At 44.6% G+C, this 19,420-nt stretch overlaps 1 protein-coding gene across 1 annotated transcript in view; it reads left to right on the forward strand.

Annotated features, from left to right (window-relative positions):
* The first annotated feature begins 341 nt into the window (after positions 1 to 341).
* C15 (homeobox protein C15) overlaps positions 342 to 19,420 on the forward strand; it is a 48,441-nt gene continuing 29,362 nt past the window's right edge. The window contains exon 1 of the mRNA XM_076812479.1: positions 342 to 1,886. Within this exon, the coding sequence (XP_076668594.1) occupies positions 1,142 to 1,886 (745 nt within the window). The 5' untranslated portion in view covers positions 342 to 1,141. The remainder of the gene's footprint in view (positions 1,887 to 19,420) is intronic.

Here is a 19,420-nt window from a genome sequence, read left to right on the forward strand (position 1 = left end):
AACGAGCTGCTCGAGGTAGCCGGGGGAGGGGGAGGGCGAGGGAGACGGAGCAAGCGGGCGGCTGCGGAGGGAGGAAGGAACCGTGGAGGAACGGGAGTAGGAGAGAAAAAAGGAGGCACGACGATCGAGCAATAAATAATATAGGAGAAAAAGGCGATCGCCTGCAACATTCTGCTCAAATGTTAAATAGGTATCAATTTAACGGGGCCCAATCAGCGCGCCGGTGGGCGGGGCCAAGCGGAAGGGGATTGGCCGTCGGCGTGGTGGTAGGCGATGCCCAGCGCCACGACGCAGGGTCGCGGCCTAGAGTCGTCGCAGAACCGTGGTAGGGATGAACCATTTGGTCTCTCTGGTTCCCTCACAACGTCCCGTCTCTCTCGCCGCGACCGACCTGGATCCACGTCCCGACTCGCCACGGATCGAGTTCCGTGCGGGCCAACGCACGACCCTTCCCGGAGCCCCGCGTGAGGGCCGCAACGTTCATCCAGTGTTCACCGTCCGCGTCCTCCGACCTTTAAACCGAGCCCCCGAGTTCCTGCTGCGGCCCCAGGTACCTACGCAGCGCCCGATGGAACCAGGGAGCAACTAGGGGGAAGTACGAAGCGTCGATAGAGCACCGCTCGCGGCAGGAATGAGCGAATCCGAGTAGTCCGCGCGACGTTGTTTCGTTCGTGGTTGTTATTGGTAGGACAGTGAACAGCCAGTGAACGCTAGAACACCAGCACGCTTCGACGGGCCACGATTGTGATCCTGTGTTGTTGTACCATGAACGACGGCCGCGGATGACGTCGGTCGAGCGTTACCAGTGCCCTTTTCATCGGGAAGGACTCGGGCTGCACGCTCAACATGGCCGTCACGGCGACCCGGAATACGCTCCGCTTTGAATCTCGCCTAAACACACTGAGCCACACTCACTGAGATCGTGACTTCGAGGGTTTCTCGAGACGCGCGCCTGCGGAATCGTTATCCCGAGCTCAGGACCGTTCCAGTGGAGAAGCTTAGAATTAGTAATGACCGTCGCGGAGTGACAGAGGCGCGGAATGAATCTTCCAAGCCCCCCTCGGTAAAGGAGCGCGTTGGACAGCCGCGAATCACCTCCGGAGGGGTCAGGATCGATCGGAGACAGCAAGCCGAAGGGATCATGTCGGTTCACGGCGACAGCGACGTGGACGCGACGGAGGAGATCAACGTGGACGACTCGGACTCCGGGAGCTGCAGCCCGCGTAACTACGCGCACGACAACCGTCGCCTGCCGCAGGAGCACTCCGAGTGCTCCAACTCCCCGCCGCCTAATCAGACCAGCTCCAGAACGCTGCAGAACGAGTCACCGAGGAGCCACCCTTTCAGTATAAGTCGCCTGTTGGGCGAGAATCGCTCGCAGAACCCGAAGAGCCCCTCTTCGGAGGATCTGGACAGCGACAAGGAGAGGAAGTGGTCCTGGGAGGAGGGCAACAATAACGGTGGCTCGTCCATGACCCTGGACGATGGCAGACGGTCGTGGGGTCACGAGATGGAGGAGAAGCTGTCGGAGAAGGACGACGACGACACCGGGAGCACGCCCGAGACGCAGACCAACTCCTTGTCGTCGGTACACTGCTCGACGGCTGCTGACCTGTTGGCGCCGTTCAGACTTTTCCCGACCGGGTCCGGCCTGATTTATACTGGCGGAGGTGTAATAAGAGTTCCTGCGCATCGACCGCCCGGTGCCAATGGCACCGCGACCGGTGTGCTGCCGGCACAAGCGTTGATACCACCCTGGAGCCTGCAGGCGCTTCAACACAGCCAGCAGCAGGCAGCGGCGGCTGGTCTCCACAGGGCGAGCCTCCTGGCGAACCTCGCCGCGCATCCGCTTCAGGGGCACCCACATTTGAAGGATAGGCTGGCAGGTAAGCGATAGCACTGGGATCCTTTTAGAACGATTCCTACTTAGCGAGGTACAGTCGGACTGCGTTTATCCGGACTCTACCTTCTATCATATGTTCGAGTTCACTGTCTTTTGTTTTACTGATACGAGTTCATATATGTGGTACGCCGCGGTGCCCGGGCTAGGATGATGAGCTGGGACAAAATTCGTCCGGATAAATGGAGTTCTACTGTATTTGTTGGAATAGGTAATGTGTGACATATTGGTGGGTGGTTGCGATAGTGGTTGGTGCAAAAGGTCCTGAAGCGTTCGACGCTGTGCGACATGTAGGGTTCACTGTGGGTGTGTAGATGTTGAGGGAAAGATTGATGGGCTGGTTACAAGGGGAAAACTTCCTTCGATGAGTCCTATGGAACTCTAAAATTGAAATAAGGTAAATTGTTCGTACCCTGGATGAAAATAGGATACGAATTATTTAGGTGTTGGGTACTTGAATTGAGTGACGGAAACAGACAGTTGGACATACATATACACATTCAGATAAGCTTTGGTATCATTTAAAACCCTCATCTTTGTCACGAAGCGATACTATCTACTATATAGTAAGGAGTACACATGTAGTTTGATATTTAGGGTGGGCCCAAATGGGCCTTTGTACCTGTCAGGAGAAAGTTGATATCTACCTATGTTTGCTACCATCGTTTATTATGAAAATGGGTCGTCATAAATCACGGTACGAAAAGTTTAACTCGAATTGGCAGAAAATGTAACAGAGAGAAAATGTTGATGTTCCGAGTGGCCCCCAGGGTACCTGGCTCCAATATTTTTAAACAGTTAACTTTGTTTTTTTTATATAAAACGCGAAATTATCGATATCACGTAATATTGGTCTGTTACAAGAAATCGGTATGTTAGAAACTTGTATCACTTGGCACCGAACGTGTTAATTCAGGCTGATCTATTAACGAAGGAAGACCAGTAAAGGTAGTCATCTGAAAATAGCCTTAAATCACCTTTAGTCATTCTTGAAATGCATGATATAGTCTAGTTTATACTAGAATCGCATAGATTTCTCCAAATGATTCATTATCAATGTCTTCTTTATTAGTCTTTCAAAGATTAACTTTGTGTTTCAAGAACTGATCGCTAAAGTGAAGACAATTTAAAACTTCCAAGCAACAATGAGCGAGTACTACTTAACATCCTATGTTCCAATATCTGAGCACATACAATTAAGCATTTTTGCTCGAGAAGGAGATAATTACGTGTCACGGAGGAATAACATTTGTTATCAACCTTTTGGCATTTGTCTGAATCCTTAATTAGCGAGCAGTCGTCTCCGAAACGAGGTAAATTTCATTTCCCCCCTCGAGATCACGGTACGTTACGCGTATTATCAGCTTGTGTCAGTTAATCTGTCAGTGGCAAAGCTGTGCTCGAAGGAAACAGGCTCGGTATTTTTAATACGCTTAAAAGGCGAACCACGAAAAGCCGCAGTAGCTCGCAACTTAAACAATTTAGCATGCAAATATTCGACACTTAAATAATCTTACAAGGAGAACGAAAAAGTTACCGAAATTGCAACGATGTTCAAACAATTTTCACATCTCTTTTCAGGCATTAGTAGAGAATAAAGATTACATATAAAACACCTACATTTTAATTTCATTTCATAAACATTTTGTGGTAAAATAAAACTTCGTGACTCGCATATTACAGTAGTTAAATATGAAAATTTTGCTTAATAGTATCTGCAATGTAAAACAGATAATAGGGTGGATGTACCAGTAAATGAACACGTACCAGTGAATGGACATTTTATATTAAAATAAGTTATTAAAATAAGGAACTAATTAATTAGAGATTTCTTTTAATTTCTTGCTTCCTATCCAAACAATTTTTGCAGCACGTGGCATCATCATCCTTAAGTGTTCATTTATTGGTGCCTTTACTCTAACCCTGATACTTTCGAATATGCAAGAAATTTATTTCTAACAGAATTAATTTAAACTAAGAATCACTTTCAACTATCAATACAATTTCTAAAGTAAACTATTGCTGAAACAATGCTCGTTAAATTTTCAACTTGAAATAAAACATCTTTTTAAAGCCTGACGATAATTCGTGGCATATTATTGCTACCTGTTTACGAAGCGAGTCCTTATATCTCGACGTTACGATAGAGCCGAGATTGTGGGCATTATCTTAAATCGGGTAAACGCGAGGAATGTCATTTTCTGTCCCGCAGAACACGACTCCCCCTTTGGACCTTGATACCTGCTCATCAACCGCGTTTTCTGATTGTGACAATCACATTGCCGTTCTCTAGTTACGTGAGTCATACCTTGACGCAGGAGAGAAATGTTTAGCGAGGTATCGCGGCTTCTCCGCGGTGTTCGATAATTATTGTAGACTGGGAAGAGGACGGACTTTTTAATGGTTATGGCATGGGACGATTCCCACGTCATAGCCGTGAACAGAAGGGTACGAAGCTGGTTCCTGTTGGTGCGAGTGCGATGAATTATACTTTGGCGACAGCAGAAGGGATAGGATAGCGTAATCTCCTGAGGCTACCTGGACATCTGTTTTATTGAATCGCCGGGTAGGTGATTTTTACACGAGATCGTGTGTTATAGGCAGAACTCGAATGTAACAGTATTTAATTGCAGGATCATTAGCCGAGGTAATGGCACTCGTTTATGCGGTGTTTGCGAATTAAAATGTACGAGGATGTGGGTAATTTGCTAAAGTTGTAGGTTCTTGGTTAATGGTCAATAGCGCTCGATGAGGGTTAGCGTCGAGATGTAAACAAAAAACAGGTGATTCGAAGGGTGCACAGGGGACTCAACTGTACCTGTCCTTAGGATAATACTTGGAAAAGGGGAGAGCGAGGTATTCGATGATAGTTTTGAATCTGTGCTCGAGTGAACATGATTGCTGCTTCGATTCTTTTTTTTATTTCATATTTCTTTGCAAGTGGAAGGCAATGTCTGGCTAAACAGCTCACTCCTTTGGTTCTCATTTCATGTTTCATCTGTAAGTGAAAGCTTTGGAGAATGGAAGTGGTAAAAGTTGAACGTTGCATAAAGTAATCAGTAAACTCGAGAAACGTTGGAAATATCTATGTTAAGAAGCTGAGACTTCTTTGAGTGTAAGACAGTCGTTCTCAGTTTTCCCAACATTCTTATACTTTTAGCAGAAATCTCTTTTGGTGCCTTCATCATCCTCGAAATTTTTCTTCTATATTCCTTTTTCATTTTATGTATCACGATTGTCACTGTATCCCTTACAAAGTGCAATATCATTGACAGAGTAGTTTACTGTGTGTGTCCTACCCCTAATACCAAAATGGATACATATTTTGACTCTGCAAGGACCACAGTCATCACTGTTATCATTCAAAGTCCCGTTTGGTGGCGTTTACCTCCAAGAATATCTCTCCACAGACCACTCAAGTGACTTTCAAATAGTTTCCTGTATCTGTCCACTACGAATACTGAGATGGATATGTGTTTTGGGTCTGGTAGGCCCACAATCGTCATCCAAAATCCCATTTAGTGGCGATTACCCCCAAGAATACCTCTCCACAGAACACTGAAGTGACTTTCAAATAGTTCCCTACACCTGTCCACTACCAATACCAAGACTGATGTGTTTTGGGTCTGCAAGGCCCATAATCATCATCCATAATCCTATTTGGTGGCGTTTACCCCCAAGAATATCTCTCCACAGAACACTGAAGTGACTTTCAAATAGTTCCCTACACCTGTCCACTACCAATACGATGATGGATATGTGTTTTGGGTCTGCAAGGCCCATAATCATCATCCAAAATCCTATTTGGTGGCGTTTACCCCCAAGAATATCTCTCCACAGAACACTCAAGTGACTTTCAAATAGTTCCCTACACTTGTCCACTACCAATACGATGATGGATACGTGTTTTGGGTCTGCAAGGCCCATAATCATCATCCAAAATCCTATTTGGTGGCGTTTACCCCCAAGAATATCTCTCCACAGACAACACAAGTGACATTCAAATAGCTTCCCATATCTGTCCACTACCAATACCAAGATGGATATATGTTTTGGGTCTGCAAGGCCCACAGCCATCATCCAAACTCCCATTTGGTGGCGTTTACTTCCAAAAATATCTCTCCACAAACCACTCGAACGATCTTCCGAGCAGTTCTCTATACACATCCACTCCACCAACCCTTGCATCAGAGTCTGTCCATTTCAAGCATCGCTGGTTTGACGTCGTTGGGACGCAACGGTTGGCAACGATGCTGGCTAAGCCGCGTGTGTAGACGACGACGACGTGAATTATGGAATCGTCGTTGAAATTATTCAACTGTGGCCGTCGTCACGATCAGCCAGAACCGAATCCGTCGCCGAAGACGCGCGTACGTGTGTGTACATGCGCGCGGTCGCCACTGTGACATTTTAATGGCGTGCAGACAAGTTGAAGTCTTCACGTTCCTCCGTTCGCTCGATAACCCCCCCCCCCCACCCTCCTTCGTTTTTCTCCCTTTTTCGCGCAGATAGCCGACCGGTGGTTGGCGGGCTTCCCTGAAAAAGCCGCGGCTCGGAACCAGTCCCGCGAGCAACGAGCCGTTGCCTTTTATCTAACGAGCGTTCCCGCTAACGAGACATGTTTAGTTAATTCGACGACAGCGAGTTTGGCTGATGATCGTGCGCAGCGGACGCTGCCAGAGCTTCATGGACGCTTCGCAGAGGATCCATCATGTCGGTGAACTGTTGTGTTCCCTATGGTGGATACTCGAAAGCACGAAAACTGGTAGATTCAGGGATGGTTAAGTAATTTCTTCGGCCTCTAGCAGGGGGAAGGTTACGGTGGGGGTGAATAGGCGAGGTTTTTGGGGGTGGTTAGATTGGCACTGTTGGGGATGACGAGTGCCTATGAATAAGTTATACAATATTAGGTGATAAAGTGTAATGGCTTTTGAAAGAAATACTGTATTACTTTTCTGATTGTATATTTGTAATATGTACCTACTTGTACATAAGACTTTAGAGTTTTATTATTTCTTAAGGGGGAGAGCGAGGGGGCTATCTAGAACGTTCAAAGTAACATGCTTCTTAGGAAATTTTTTCTAGAAAAACCAATAAACTTTTATTATTAAACATTAGTCTGTTGGAAAGAGTACATCTTACGGATGTTTCAGTATTTTTTGCGGTAAAAAGCATTGAAAGGTTTGTGACTTATAGGCGCTGCTCGAGACGTCCTTTTCTTAGCCGCTTTGCAGTGACAACCGTAGCTCGGTGCAGGATCCTCCAAAATTGAAAATTCGAAATTTTGTAGATAATATACGAAATTATCTAGGCGTTATAGGGCCCGATTTTGAAAAACTTATTTTGTAAAAAAAAATCTGGGCAAAAGAAGAGGAAAAGCTTCCGATAGCGATTAGATTTTTAACCCTAAAATAAGCCTGCAAAGCCTCGAATAAATCGGTTCATTAATTTTTTAGTTATGTATGTCACCGACTTTGAGTACATGATTTTGAGGAAAACGCGTTTAAAATTTTGGGTCTGAGCACTACACCGATGAACACCTACCTACTTACACGCGTATCACTTTGTCAATTTTGGTCGGATTAACTTGACACTTTCAGGGAATATTTTCAAGATGTTGTACTGCAACAAAATATAAAAATCGAAAAATCGTTTTTCCGAAAAATTTCTATATAGGCCTCTCCCCTTAAGTTCTCAAAACCAAGTAGTTAGGTACACCTACTCATTGTCACTGTAAGTAAATTCGTGGTGGAGAATGAAATATCTACGTAGATAATACTTAAGTCGATACGAATAATAAGTGTCAAAAATTATTCGACCTTATTTTTAAAGAAATCGTTTCTTTCCATTAACCCCCCTCCCTAACGATTACCTCGATAGTGGCATACCTACAATTAAGACGAAAATCGCCGTTGATTTTCGTAGAGCCAGTTGAACCATTCGTGCCACTGCGTGAATATGCAAATTTCACCAATTTTAGGTCGAAATAACGGTACATCGAGAAGAATCCGTATTTATTCGCGCACGTCCGTGGAATACCTTTCGCGTTAAGCTGTCCCCTTTTGACAGCGTCGATTCGTTAATGGCGACAGAAGAGAGAATAATAAGAACGTCGCCCGGCGTGCAAAGGGTTATTACGCCCGGTGATAATTGCACGCGAAGAAAAGAAGGCGGATACGAGGTTGATACATTGGTACAGAGAAAATACGTAATTAGCGATCCCTCGGTTCGATTCGCGACTTTTTCGTGCACGTAATGGAACCTGGCGTTACTTTGCTCTGCTGTGTGAAACATGCGTGCAAATACGAGGGGACGTTAAATTTCTCCGATTGTTTCGCGACGGGGAGTGCTTCCAGCCGCGGCGGAACAACGTGATCGCGAACATCGAGCTGATTTTTTACTCGAAACGCAGCGACGAAGCCCTGGCATCGCTGTTAATCCATTCGCAGGCTGGAAGTGTCGTCGTAACGTTGTAACGGAACCGCGTGATTGTACAATTAACTTCGATGTTGTCGAATTTATCGCGATTTTTTGTGAAACGGACACTGGAATATGCTTTCGAGAATTCTTTTCTATTCTGATGTCTTTGATAGGGTATGCTAACGCGAGTGAAACCCGCATTGCAACATTTATTATAATGCCAGAAAAAAGAAACACATCTATTAAGTAGTCACGCGGCCCTTATATTTTCGTCATTTGCAATTAGAAGAGTTCTTAAAGAAACGAAGAATCCAGTGGGTCAGAAAAGACCCGCGGGACGTAGGAAGAGTAGTTGTTCGATCGCTGGAAGTGGCATTCGGAAGAGAGGATTTCTTTGGTTGGTTTAATAGTGGAAACAAAATGTAACAAAACTCGGTTTGAAAATAATGATTGGAATCGACAGTCAAAGGAATTGATGAGATCGTGCTCCCAAGAATAAATACAATATAAATCCCCCACAAATGTATTCACCTTAAGAAGCTTACCATTATCTCAGAATCAGTATTGTATAGTTACCTCAGAACGATTAGCAAAGTAGGCTGTAGAGCGAAGGAAACTGTTGCATATGCATTGCATGTCTACAATTGAGGAGTTGAAATGTTAATTGACGTAAGTGTGAGAAGTGAAAATTTTCAGTATTTTCTTTTCAACCACAGTGACGTTATGATCTCAGCTCTGTCTTACAACAGCCCCTAAAGCTGAAATGAATTATTCCAGCACTTACAGCGTTTACCACCGTATTCAGCATGAAATTTACATCCTCTCCCACTAAAAAATAATTTGTGGTTTCTTTGGGATTGGCATCGTTTACCATTTCAACTCCTCAATCTGTGTTTCACGAATGTGTCTTCAAGAAATGAGGGATTATTCTTCCCCATAAACGAACCCTCCATGCAGGTCGCCAAACAACCCCTTTCTAGCACAATACATCCATTTTATTACCCCCAAATTTGCCCACAATCCATATTCTTAACTAGTTACTTAACGACAGAATATCTTACGTCACCGATATTTATTTCATCCTCCAGGCTCGCACGCTGAAACGTGAGCCACCAATTACTCCCAGCAGCGTATTAACTCGATGAGTGGTTACCTGTTTTTCGCGTAACAGTTACAAAGGAACGAGCCGTCGCCGAAGCTCTGCCCCTCGAACGCGACGCTTCGCCTCGTTCGCCACGTTTCAGCCCTTAATTTCGAATTAGTCTCACGGTCGGGGGAAACTTCAGGCGCCTAGAACGTTCGCTGCCAATTATCGTAAAAGTTGTTCTATAAAATTTCGACGGGATTACACGGAACCAGCAAGCCCCTGCTCGCTGGCTGCACGGGGTAATTTACGTTCAGAGAAACAATCTTGCCGATTTGACAGGATGGTTTCTCTAATTGTAAGCCGAAAACCCTCCGGGCGACGCTGTTTAAGTGGCGGTCTTTTGGAAGAACGTGTAGAAATAGGGCCACGAGGCTCGTGTATCGAGTTAAGGCACAATTTATTCGAATTTATTCGGTGCTCGTCGACTTCGAGCGTGGCTCCTCAAATCGATCACCTTTACCGATCAATTTCGCAGTTGAACCCAGCGGGATGCTCGAAGCAACTGAATAGGCGAGGATGCAAGAAGATGTGTCGTTCGTTCGAGCTTCTCAGAACGAGGGTGGCACAGGTTTGATAAATCCAGACAATTTTGTTAAGTTATGTTTCTGTTGGTTATATTTTATGCCAAATGTTAAGCATTAATTTATAAAGTGAATCCCAAGTGCTTTACGCCAACCATACTCTTAGGCATGAAATTAGTAGGCACATTTCACAGCAAGAGTCATTTCACTCTGAACCGAATTCAGTTAGTGTTTATACATTCGCAAAAAAGTTGACAATTAATTGGAGTCAGATGCCAGAATGATTCCCCAAAGTTTCTTGCCTCGGTTGCGTCGCACTGCAACGTCTATGCAAAAAATGCGAAGTTACTCATTTGGCCGTTAAACCGAAGGATATTAATCTCAGATTTCATTACCTACCAGCCCGATGCAATTACCTCCACAATATTTTCTCGTAAATTCTAATTTCTTGTAATTCCTTCCCCGCAGCTGTTGTTAACGCCATGTTTCTGCGAGTTGCGAGCACAGCGAGCTCTGCAATCGGGATGTGGCTTTATAAATAGGAGTAATCGCTGAATAGTCAGAGGTGAATATAGTCGATAGAGCGTTGCTGAATCTGAGTTGATCGTCAAGGAACTAGGATGCAACATCTTTCACACTTTATTACAAAAGGCGCTCCAAAGAAAGATTCAGGTGTTGATTTTAAAGAGGGTGCATTATTCACCATAGTCAACGTCGATAGAAAGATAATACTCTATGAAAGTTAGAATTAATTTTCAATTTCGTAATCCAAATGGTTTGTTTTCTTCTGTCATTACATCACCATATTTTCATATTTTTATTCCGAGATCTGCAAAGGTGTCCTAAATCTCCTTCCATCTTCTCGCACAAGGGAACATCCCGAACCCGGAAATTCAAAAAAAAACTCTGAAACTTCGTGAATATGTAGGGAATTTCCTCCTGATTACAACGCAATTTTTGTTTGCTGTCCAAATTCACTCAAAGGGGGTGTAATTGATCTGTGAAAGTCCGGTTATTTTCCGATTTTCCGTTATAACTCGTGAACTGTAAAATAATTTTTTTACCAAATGCTAGATATAATTAAAAGAAGTAACTTTTGTCTCGAAACTTATTCTCTATCTCTTACATTTCGCGAGTTATAACACAAAATCGGAAAACAGCCGAATTTTCAAGGGTTAATTTCACCCCCTTCGAGTGAATTTGGGCAGCGAACAAAAATTGCGTTGTAATCGGCAAGAAATCCCCTACATATTCACAAAGTTTCAGAATATTTCGAATTTTCGGGTTCGGGATCTACCCTTGCCAGATATTTGCTGACAGCTACTAGAATATCGTTTTCAATTAGGTGTGTACGTCAGACAAAATAAGAGTAATTGCTCGCGAGGTTCCGAAGAGGCAGTTCGGTGCCGCGTCAGGTGAGACTGTGGTTTCGCCGTTGGCCAACCCTTGGCCATAAAACCTGCAACAATTTGCCTCTCGCGAGTGAAACGCCGAACCGAGTTCGATGGCAGGATAAAATCGTTGCCACCTGCGCGGGCATAAAAATTTGTCTCGAACAATTACGTTAGACGTTCCAGATAACTCGAACATTTTAGCACCAGCCTTACTTCTCCTCATCCACGTTCCCTCCACGTTTCGCCCTTTCAAATGTGACTTTTTTTTAGGAGGACGGTAACGCCGAGACCTTGCATAAACAGGAGGTGTGGTAAAAATGTCTGTGGCTACTTAAATATCCTGAGTCGAGTACTGGAGGACCTTAAGTAAATTACTCAGTTGGTCCGAACACTTCAAATGACGCGTGGAAAAAATTCTACGCGTTCAAGTGGGTCCAGTGGCTCGAAGAGAATCCGATCCGTTGGAAAAACGAACTCGAACTTTTTCGAGATAATCGGGTAACTGTGCATGTAATCAGTTGGTTTCGACGGAACAGGTTTTACACCTCTTGGGTTCCCAAATACTTGTCGTTAGACGGCGGCGTGTGTAAGTCCCATTCGATGAGTCCGCGGCTGCGTGGCTCCTTTTAATTTCAAGCCGAAGTTAACGGCCTTAATTCAGCCCAGCAGATGGAGTAAATGATTATTGAAAAAAAAATCATATAACTGCCGCGGGCTGGATAGCAGTGTAATTTACTGGTGGTCCTGATAAGAGAGTGGAAAGAAGCCGTTTAAGTACATTGAAATACAAGTTTACGAATGTCGCGCGACCTGTTTGTACTGTGTGATTTCTCGAGCTCGCTGCGTTTGACGTATCTTCTCGGCGGCGCTTGTACGGACGTCATGTACCTCGGATCCACCTTGTTACACGCGACCGTGATTTTAGATCACGCTTTTGCCTGAGAGATAAGAGTAATACGTGGCGTAATTGTAAAACAATGGGAGCATTTACGAGAGCGCAGCCAATCGCGATAAACTTCTGTAGCGGATGCTTGACGTCCAGTTTCGCGCCAACTCGTGGCTAGACAAAGCTGGGATTGTAACTTTCAGAAGTAGGTCGTAGCTTCGCTGTAATTTTACTATATCATGTACAGAATGATACCAATTTACGTTCATACAACGAGGCTCGCGTCGAAGAGAAAATTGGAAAAGATTTATCACATTGATATTGCAACAGCTTCTTACATATCACAATTTGATCTTGAGGTGTTCCTTTGGCCTTCCTTTTCCTTCCCATGGCTGAGTTTTACCGTTGAAAAGTAACTACAGTGTTATCGAATGAGTGAGATAATTATTAAAAAATTTAGTCGGGGGTGTAAGTTTTCACTCGCAGGGGAATATAAAGGTTCTGAATCTTCTTCTTTGTTTCGCGGAGTCCCTCTAGCTCTCTTTTGAGCTCGATTTCTCTAAGCACCTAGCACCCAGTTTCTTCATCTGCACAGTAACCTAATTACTTGCAATTAAACGTGCAAGGAGAACGCCGAGCATATCCAAATTCAATTCGACTTCACCGCGCTAACTCGGCCAGTCTCTTACAATCGTACCCCGATTCCTAAAGCTCAATCATCATCGTGGTAATCGTAATCATCGCAACCGCAACTGCAGCGCCGCGGCAGAATTCTCCTATTTCGCACACTGTTCGGGGAATCGGCAAATAGCAACCTCGGAGTCGTAGCTTTCCATCCGGTCGTATAACTCGGTTTCGATTTCCCACTTCTTGGAACCTATCAGTCGCGGCATAAAACGTGCCACAATTCCGACGATTCATTTAAGTGACATACATCGAGGAGCGAAGTACTTGTAGGCGAACCTGGCAATAGCGATATCTTTCGTGGGGGGAGGGGGGCAAGAAACGGATTCGGTGACTATGAAATTTGTGGAGTGTCTCAAACTGCTAAACGACTGCTAGTAATCTCTCTCGATTAACGATAAGTAGCTTGCTGAATCTCGAATCTAATTATTACCCTGTCAGAGCATGCGCATTAGCAGAATTGCTAAGTTCACCTATACCTCGCCTCCTCTGTTAGCTGCCACTTTAGTTGTGTACGTTTCTCTACTGTAATGAAAACCAAAAGCAGAAAAATCTAAAAGTTTGTGGCATCCAGACCTACGCACACTGCTACCTACAAGTCTTACGAAAAAGTTACTAAATAACAGGGTTCATACGAAAACCGATTTTTTAAAAAATCGGTTTTCGGATTTTTACAAAAAAAAAGGAAATTAAAACAGTAAAAAATATTTATACTTATTTCAAAGTTTTCCGGTTTATTTAATATTTATGGCACTGCACAAATATAAGAAAATAAAATATACACCATACAAAACTAAATAAAAAAACTATAATAATTAAAATCCGGACCAAAAATATAAATTATAAATGTGAACAATTTGAAAATGTTAACATTTTTAATTGAATAATGAATTAATTTTTACATATTAATTCTAGTATCTAAACCCGGGTTTTCTAATTTAAAAAACAGTTTTCCTAGTTTAAAACCCGGTCTTCGAATTTTGCAAATCTATCCCCAAAAAACGGTTTTTAAAAACCTTACTAAATAATAGTGTTTTTGATATTTATGAATCAATTTCTATCCAACCTTCTAATATTTCCCCAACTCCTTCCTTGATTTTGGGCACGTTTCTCTTACTCCCCCGTCAACTTGATCCGAAAATCTGGGGACTCTGGACGTCGCGACAAGCTTTATTTTCCATCCCCTTTGTATCGAAAGGGTTAAGTCTCCGGCGAGTCGACGACGGATTCGGAAGCGTCGAGGAGGCGCGCAGAAGGGACACGGGGCTAAAAGAGAGTAAAAATGGACGCGGCGAGGGGAGGTGGAAGCGGACCGCCTGGGGCAGCAGATAACCGGGTACCGGGAACAGAGAAAAAAGGCATCGCGTGACCGAAACCTGAAAACCAGAATCCCGGTGCAGCCGTCCAGCATCCCATACTCCTCCGATGGAATTGTCGAAGCCGTGTGTGTACGAAATCGGCCCTCGTACGTGTTCGGGCACGGCGGAGCGGGCCGTTTTTAATTTTCGACCGAACTCTATACGGTAGCCGCACGGACAGATACTCGGCTACCGAATTGGAACTCCCACCGCGAGGATGCGCGAGGGGAGCTCCGAAGGTCGAAGGACGAATCACTCGAACGCCGCTCCCAGGATCGTTTCCTCAGTTCCTTCGTTGTTTCGTGTAAAAAGGGACTGTCGCGTCGCGGGGAATCAGTGGAATTAGACTTTTAAATGTCAGCCGTCGTTACGCGGGCCGTCATGCCTGGGCCGCGATGGGCCACGCTTATGGGAACGCAGTGTTTCGAGAGTTGCGCAAGGGAGGAGGAAGAAACGAATATTGTGACTTTGTAGGCTGCGTTGCAGGTCAATGCAGACGTGGGGGAATGAAGTGCCTTTGAGTTTTTGCCTTTGAACTACCACGTTGAGTATTTCTGGAAGCGTGGAAGTAAGAGAGAGATGTGGGTGAGAGACGTTCTATTATCCAAACGGAGCATGTCTCTGGAGAATATTCCTTTTTCTATTCAGACCTTCTTCTATATTGCTCGAAAATAATTCTGAAGTAATAAAAGCATTGCAGCTGAAAAGCTGACATAGAAGTATGTTCATCGAAACTCTCGAAAGTAGTCACTGGAATTCGGAAACGGAGGTGTATTGAGTAGATAGCTCGATACACGCGAGGAGTGTAATTAGAAACACTTAAGGGGTTTAGTAATTAAAAGTACCCTACGTAGAGAAGTCGTTCTTCGAACCTGATATCAACATAAGATCTCCGCACTCAAAATTTAATACACGATCTTCCCATCGCGCGTTCACCATTCTCTCGCTAATTAACATTGCTCTTCTTTAACAAGAGTTTGCTCCCACGCGAAGTCGACATTGTTCACAGCTTAGACGCAATCATCCGCCATTCTTTTCGAGGCAATTTGCCTGTCGGTTTCTAACAACTCATTACCATATAAAAGGGTGCAAACATGCCACAGTCTCTCGCGTATTTTGCTCGCTCGGGTGCGAAATCCGATGCCGCAATTACGGATGGAATTCGTTCTCGCCTGCAACGCCCACATGTAAGCCGAGCCATTTACCGAAATCTAAATGCCTCCCTCCCGGCTTTTAGCCGGCTCGCCGGTAAATAACTGCGGTTTAATGTTGGTCAATCATTTCTTGCGTGCAGAGGCGTATTTCAGGCGGTGATTCGACGCCCGTCGCGTTACCCGTTGCACCCGTTTTCGCGATAGAAACGGTGGTCACCGCGTAATTCGCTCGATGCGCTTTATCGCGATCATTGGGAAAAGGGAAAAGGGGGGCTGAAGGGCTGCGGAGCGATTCGAGCAAATCAAACGCGGGCACCTACTTAGCATCGCCCTGACGTTAATATTCGTAGGTACTTGTAATTATTGTATTTCATGGGGTTGTCAAGCAGTAACTCGGGTGTCGAATGCAAGGGAAGATACTTCATTTAAATTATTTTTGTAGGTAGGTATTGCTTCGAAGCAAGTGCATCGAGGTATCGAAAGAGAATTAGATGTCTATTTTGCTTCTTTTACCTTGTTAGAATGCGGAGTGGCAGTTATCAGCAATCACCGCTGTAATTACACTTTAACTTCATCTTCAGAGTCGAATTCTCTGTATCTCAGTGATTCTATCTAGACAGATTTCTAAGCTAAGAGAAGCAGAGGCTACCAATTTCCAAAAGGAACTTGCAAGAACAATTAAAATCAATATCATGACCACTTAACCCTCCACTGACGGATACAGGGTCCATTTCGACCCATCTTAAATATCAAACTACACGTGCTACTCCTTATCAGTATCAATTCCCAAAGAAGATTACAGTTTTAGATCATAATAGGATTGAAGCCTACAGTTTACAATACAGAAAGCTCGCACCTCATCTTCCACCACTTCAACACCCCTACTATCACCACAAAGCTTGTTCAGTTCCGTTGATAGACATCTCGGCGACACCTTCACCGATGCTAATTTTTCCAAGGAATTAGCGAGCCCCTTTCACTGTGTTCTCGGCGGAACATGGTGAACAATCCAGACCCATGAAACCGCTAAACTGGCAATAGAATAAGGACGTCAGGTGTGCCCATAGAGCCGGGTCAGGTTTGGTTGCCCTAGAAACGATAATTATTCAAACCGGTATTACGTAGTAATTAATCTGGAGGCAGATTAGTGCCGAGCAACGCCACGGTGGGCGTTGACTGATCGAGTTAGCGTTGAGTTAGGGATTTCGCTGCTCGAGCATGGCAGCCCCCGTAAGGTCGGCTATGCTCGTCCATCATCACCCCGTTTCCACTGGAACGGAGTCGTACATTGCCGGGCTCGCAGACCGGGGCGTTACATAATTAACGTGACTTCAGTTTAATTTTGCTGCAGACAATTAGCGCGGCGAGCCATTCACCTTGGCTAAAGTCTCCGGGCGAAACGGGTCGGGGCGACGTTTAGCCACCGTCCTGCCCTCCGACGACACTTCCAAACTTCTTGGGCCACGAGGCCCTTAAACGTGTCTGCTTTTAGTGATAATAGGCTGTAGCTTAATTTCCTTCCACGTGATTATTTCGGGATATCAGGTACTTATTTGTGCCAGGCTCTCGACGATTTAAATCGCATTCGTGTTCAACCCTGTTTGTGGCCTTTAATGTGGTTTGACATCTTTGTAGTTGGTGGGAACTAGAATTCGTATCCATGTTACAAGTAGTTACTGTTCCTTGAACTTTTCTGGAGTCGGAATACGATTGGGTCAAAACAGACCCGAGGGACGGGGTACGGTTAATGAGCTTCACTGACAACGAGTATACCGTTAGCTTGAATAATTCAGTCGGTTTAGGGGATTTGCAGTGTTTGTAACTCGACGTGGGTAATACTTTACCCTCACCACTTTATTTAGCGCCATATGTTTCCTATTCAGGTATTCCGTGAGATTCTTTGGTCGACCACGTTCCAGTGGTGGATATTTCGCAACTAATCTTCGTTCGCTGTTGAACAGACATCCAATCGTTCAAAAAGAAACCCCTCAAACTCTTCGAACTGATAGAATATTCGTGGGCGTACAAGGAAACCCCACTAACTCCATGAAAATAAGTTCTGAGGATAATCCCCTTCTTCGACAATCTTCCACGAGAAATGTAACAGGGTAGTGGTAAAGTTTGAATTTCAGCAAAAATGCACCTGGCAAATTTTCATCGTACGCCCACGATATAATCCACTCGATGCACCGTTTTACTATTTCCTCCCAATCGAGCCAAGAAACTACCACCCCCATCGTGTTTGCAATATCTATTCGGATCTTTTTCAAAGACGACTCTACCCTGATCGCTGCACATCTATTATTTCCCTCGCGCAAGCTACGACCAAAAAATTTACCCGTTTACAGTATTAACAGTCGATGGATCGTCACTGGCGAATGCACGAGGGTGGAAAAAAAAACTGCGAGCAAATATTCTTCTGCCATGAAATACGCGAGAAATCGGGCGTGCCTCGTCCCTTCCCCGCCCCTCCGACCAAGCATCCCCACGGGGGTGGGCGAAAAACCACCCCGCCGCGTATCTTTTGACCGGAACGACCGTCGAAACCCGTGGAAAAAACGCCAGCCCCTAGCGCGACGATACTTCGGCGCCCGTTGCGCATCGGGAACGCGGTTACCGGCATATCATTCGCGATTTTTTCAGGTCCCCGGAGAAATCGCGGGATTTGCCAGCAGGTCTTCACGAACGTCAGAGTGAATTTCGGTAGATCCCGATCGCGGCACCCCGCAACCCGTCATAACGTATAGATAATGCGTACATACACACGATCGGGGCAATGACGTAGGCACGAGGGTCCCGGTATCCTGCCTCGCCTCTAGCGCCTTCGACAACCCCCGCAGGAGCGGTTCACCCATTTTCCACTGTTATTTTATCTTCGTGCGCAGACGTTGCGACGCGGCTGACGAGGAAACTTCCCCAACTCGAGAATTCTGATTTCAACGACACTGCCAACCCGAAAATTCTGATACTAATGAAACCTCGAGTAAATGTAGAGCATATGGTGGTGTGCAAGGAGGAATTTTAATCTTCCGCGGAAATTCACAGTGAAACCAACCCTCGAAGTTATCGCGTTTTTTCTAGGTTTTTAATATACATAGATGCGAGCCTAATTCTGTTTCTAGTCGGCATCAGAATCCCCTTTTCATACCGGCACAGTCGACATCTAAATTTGAATCCTCCTTCGCCTATATTTCTGCTCACTATTATAATTCCCTTCCACCTGATATTTGAGGGCTAAATTCGTTTCTTGATTTTAAATGTAAAACTCGAGGATATATATTCCTACACTATTCCTAAGTCACCTTTGTGTTCCTTCTTCTCCTTGTTTCGCCCCTGCCTGTCCATCTGCGTTTATGCTTTCCCATCTTAATGCGCCAGAATAATAAAAAAAATTCTCTTATTAAATTTTCTCCTAATTTTTCTGTTTTTACTTTTCTTCCCTAGTTTTAATTTTAGTGGTAGTTATTTAGTTACGGTGGGGCTTCTAACAGTATTGTACCGCAGCCTCGCCTTTCACTTCGCTATTCTTCATGTATTACTGTTCTTTGTATGTTCCAAGTAATACAGACAAATAATAATAATATGTAGTGTCGAGTGTCCACGCGATACGCGAGGAAGATTGATCGAAGTGAAAGTGACTTGCTGTGAAATTCGCCTTACGAGTAGATACCTACGTTGCTTTCGTTTCCCCCGTTGCAACGCGAAATTCGTCTTGCTGTTTTAGGTCAGCATCGATTTTAGGTGCCTGTGTATCTTGCATCGCGAGTGGCATACTGGACCAAGGATCCCATCCCGCGAACAATTTTATTCTCTCGACAGTGGTTGGTGTTGAATTTTTGGTTTAAAAATTTGCTGGCTTACTGTTTAGTGTTGTTAGAAACATGGCAATCTTCAGTTTCGTAATTTAGTATTCAACGTCTCGTTAGAGTGATTGTCAGCAGTCTGTTCTTAAGACC

This window comes from Andrena cerasifolii, chromosome 5 (genome assembly GCF_050908995.1).
Source record: "Andrena cerasifolii isolate SP2316 chromosome 5, iyAndCera1_principal, whole genome shotgun sequence".
Classification (NCBI taxonomy): domain Eukaryota; kingdom Metazoa; phylum Arthropoda; class Insecta; order Hymenoptera; family Andrenidae; genus Andrena; species Andrena cerasifolii.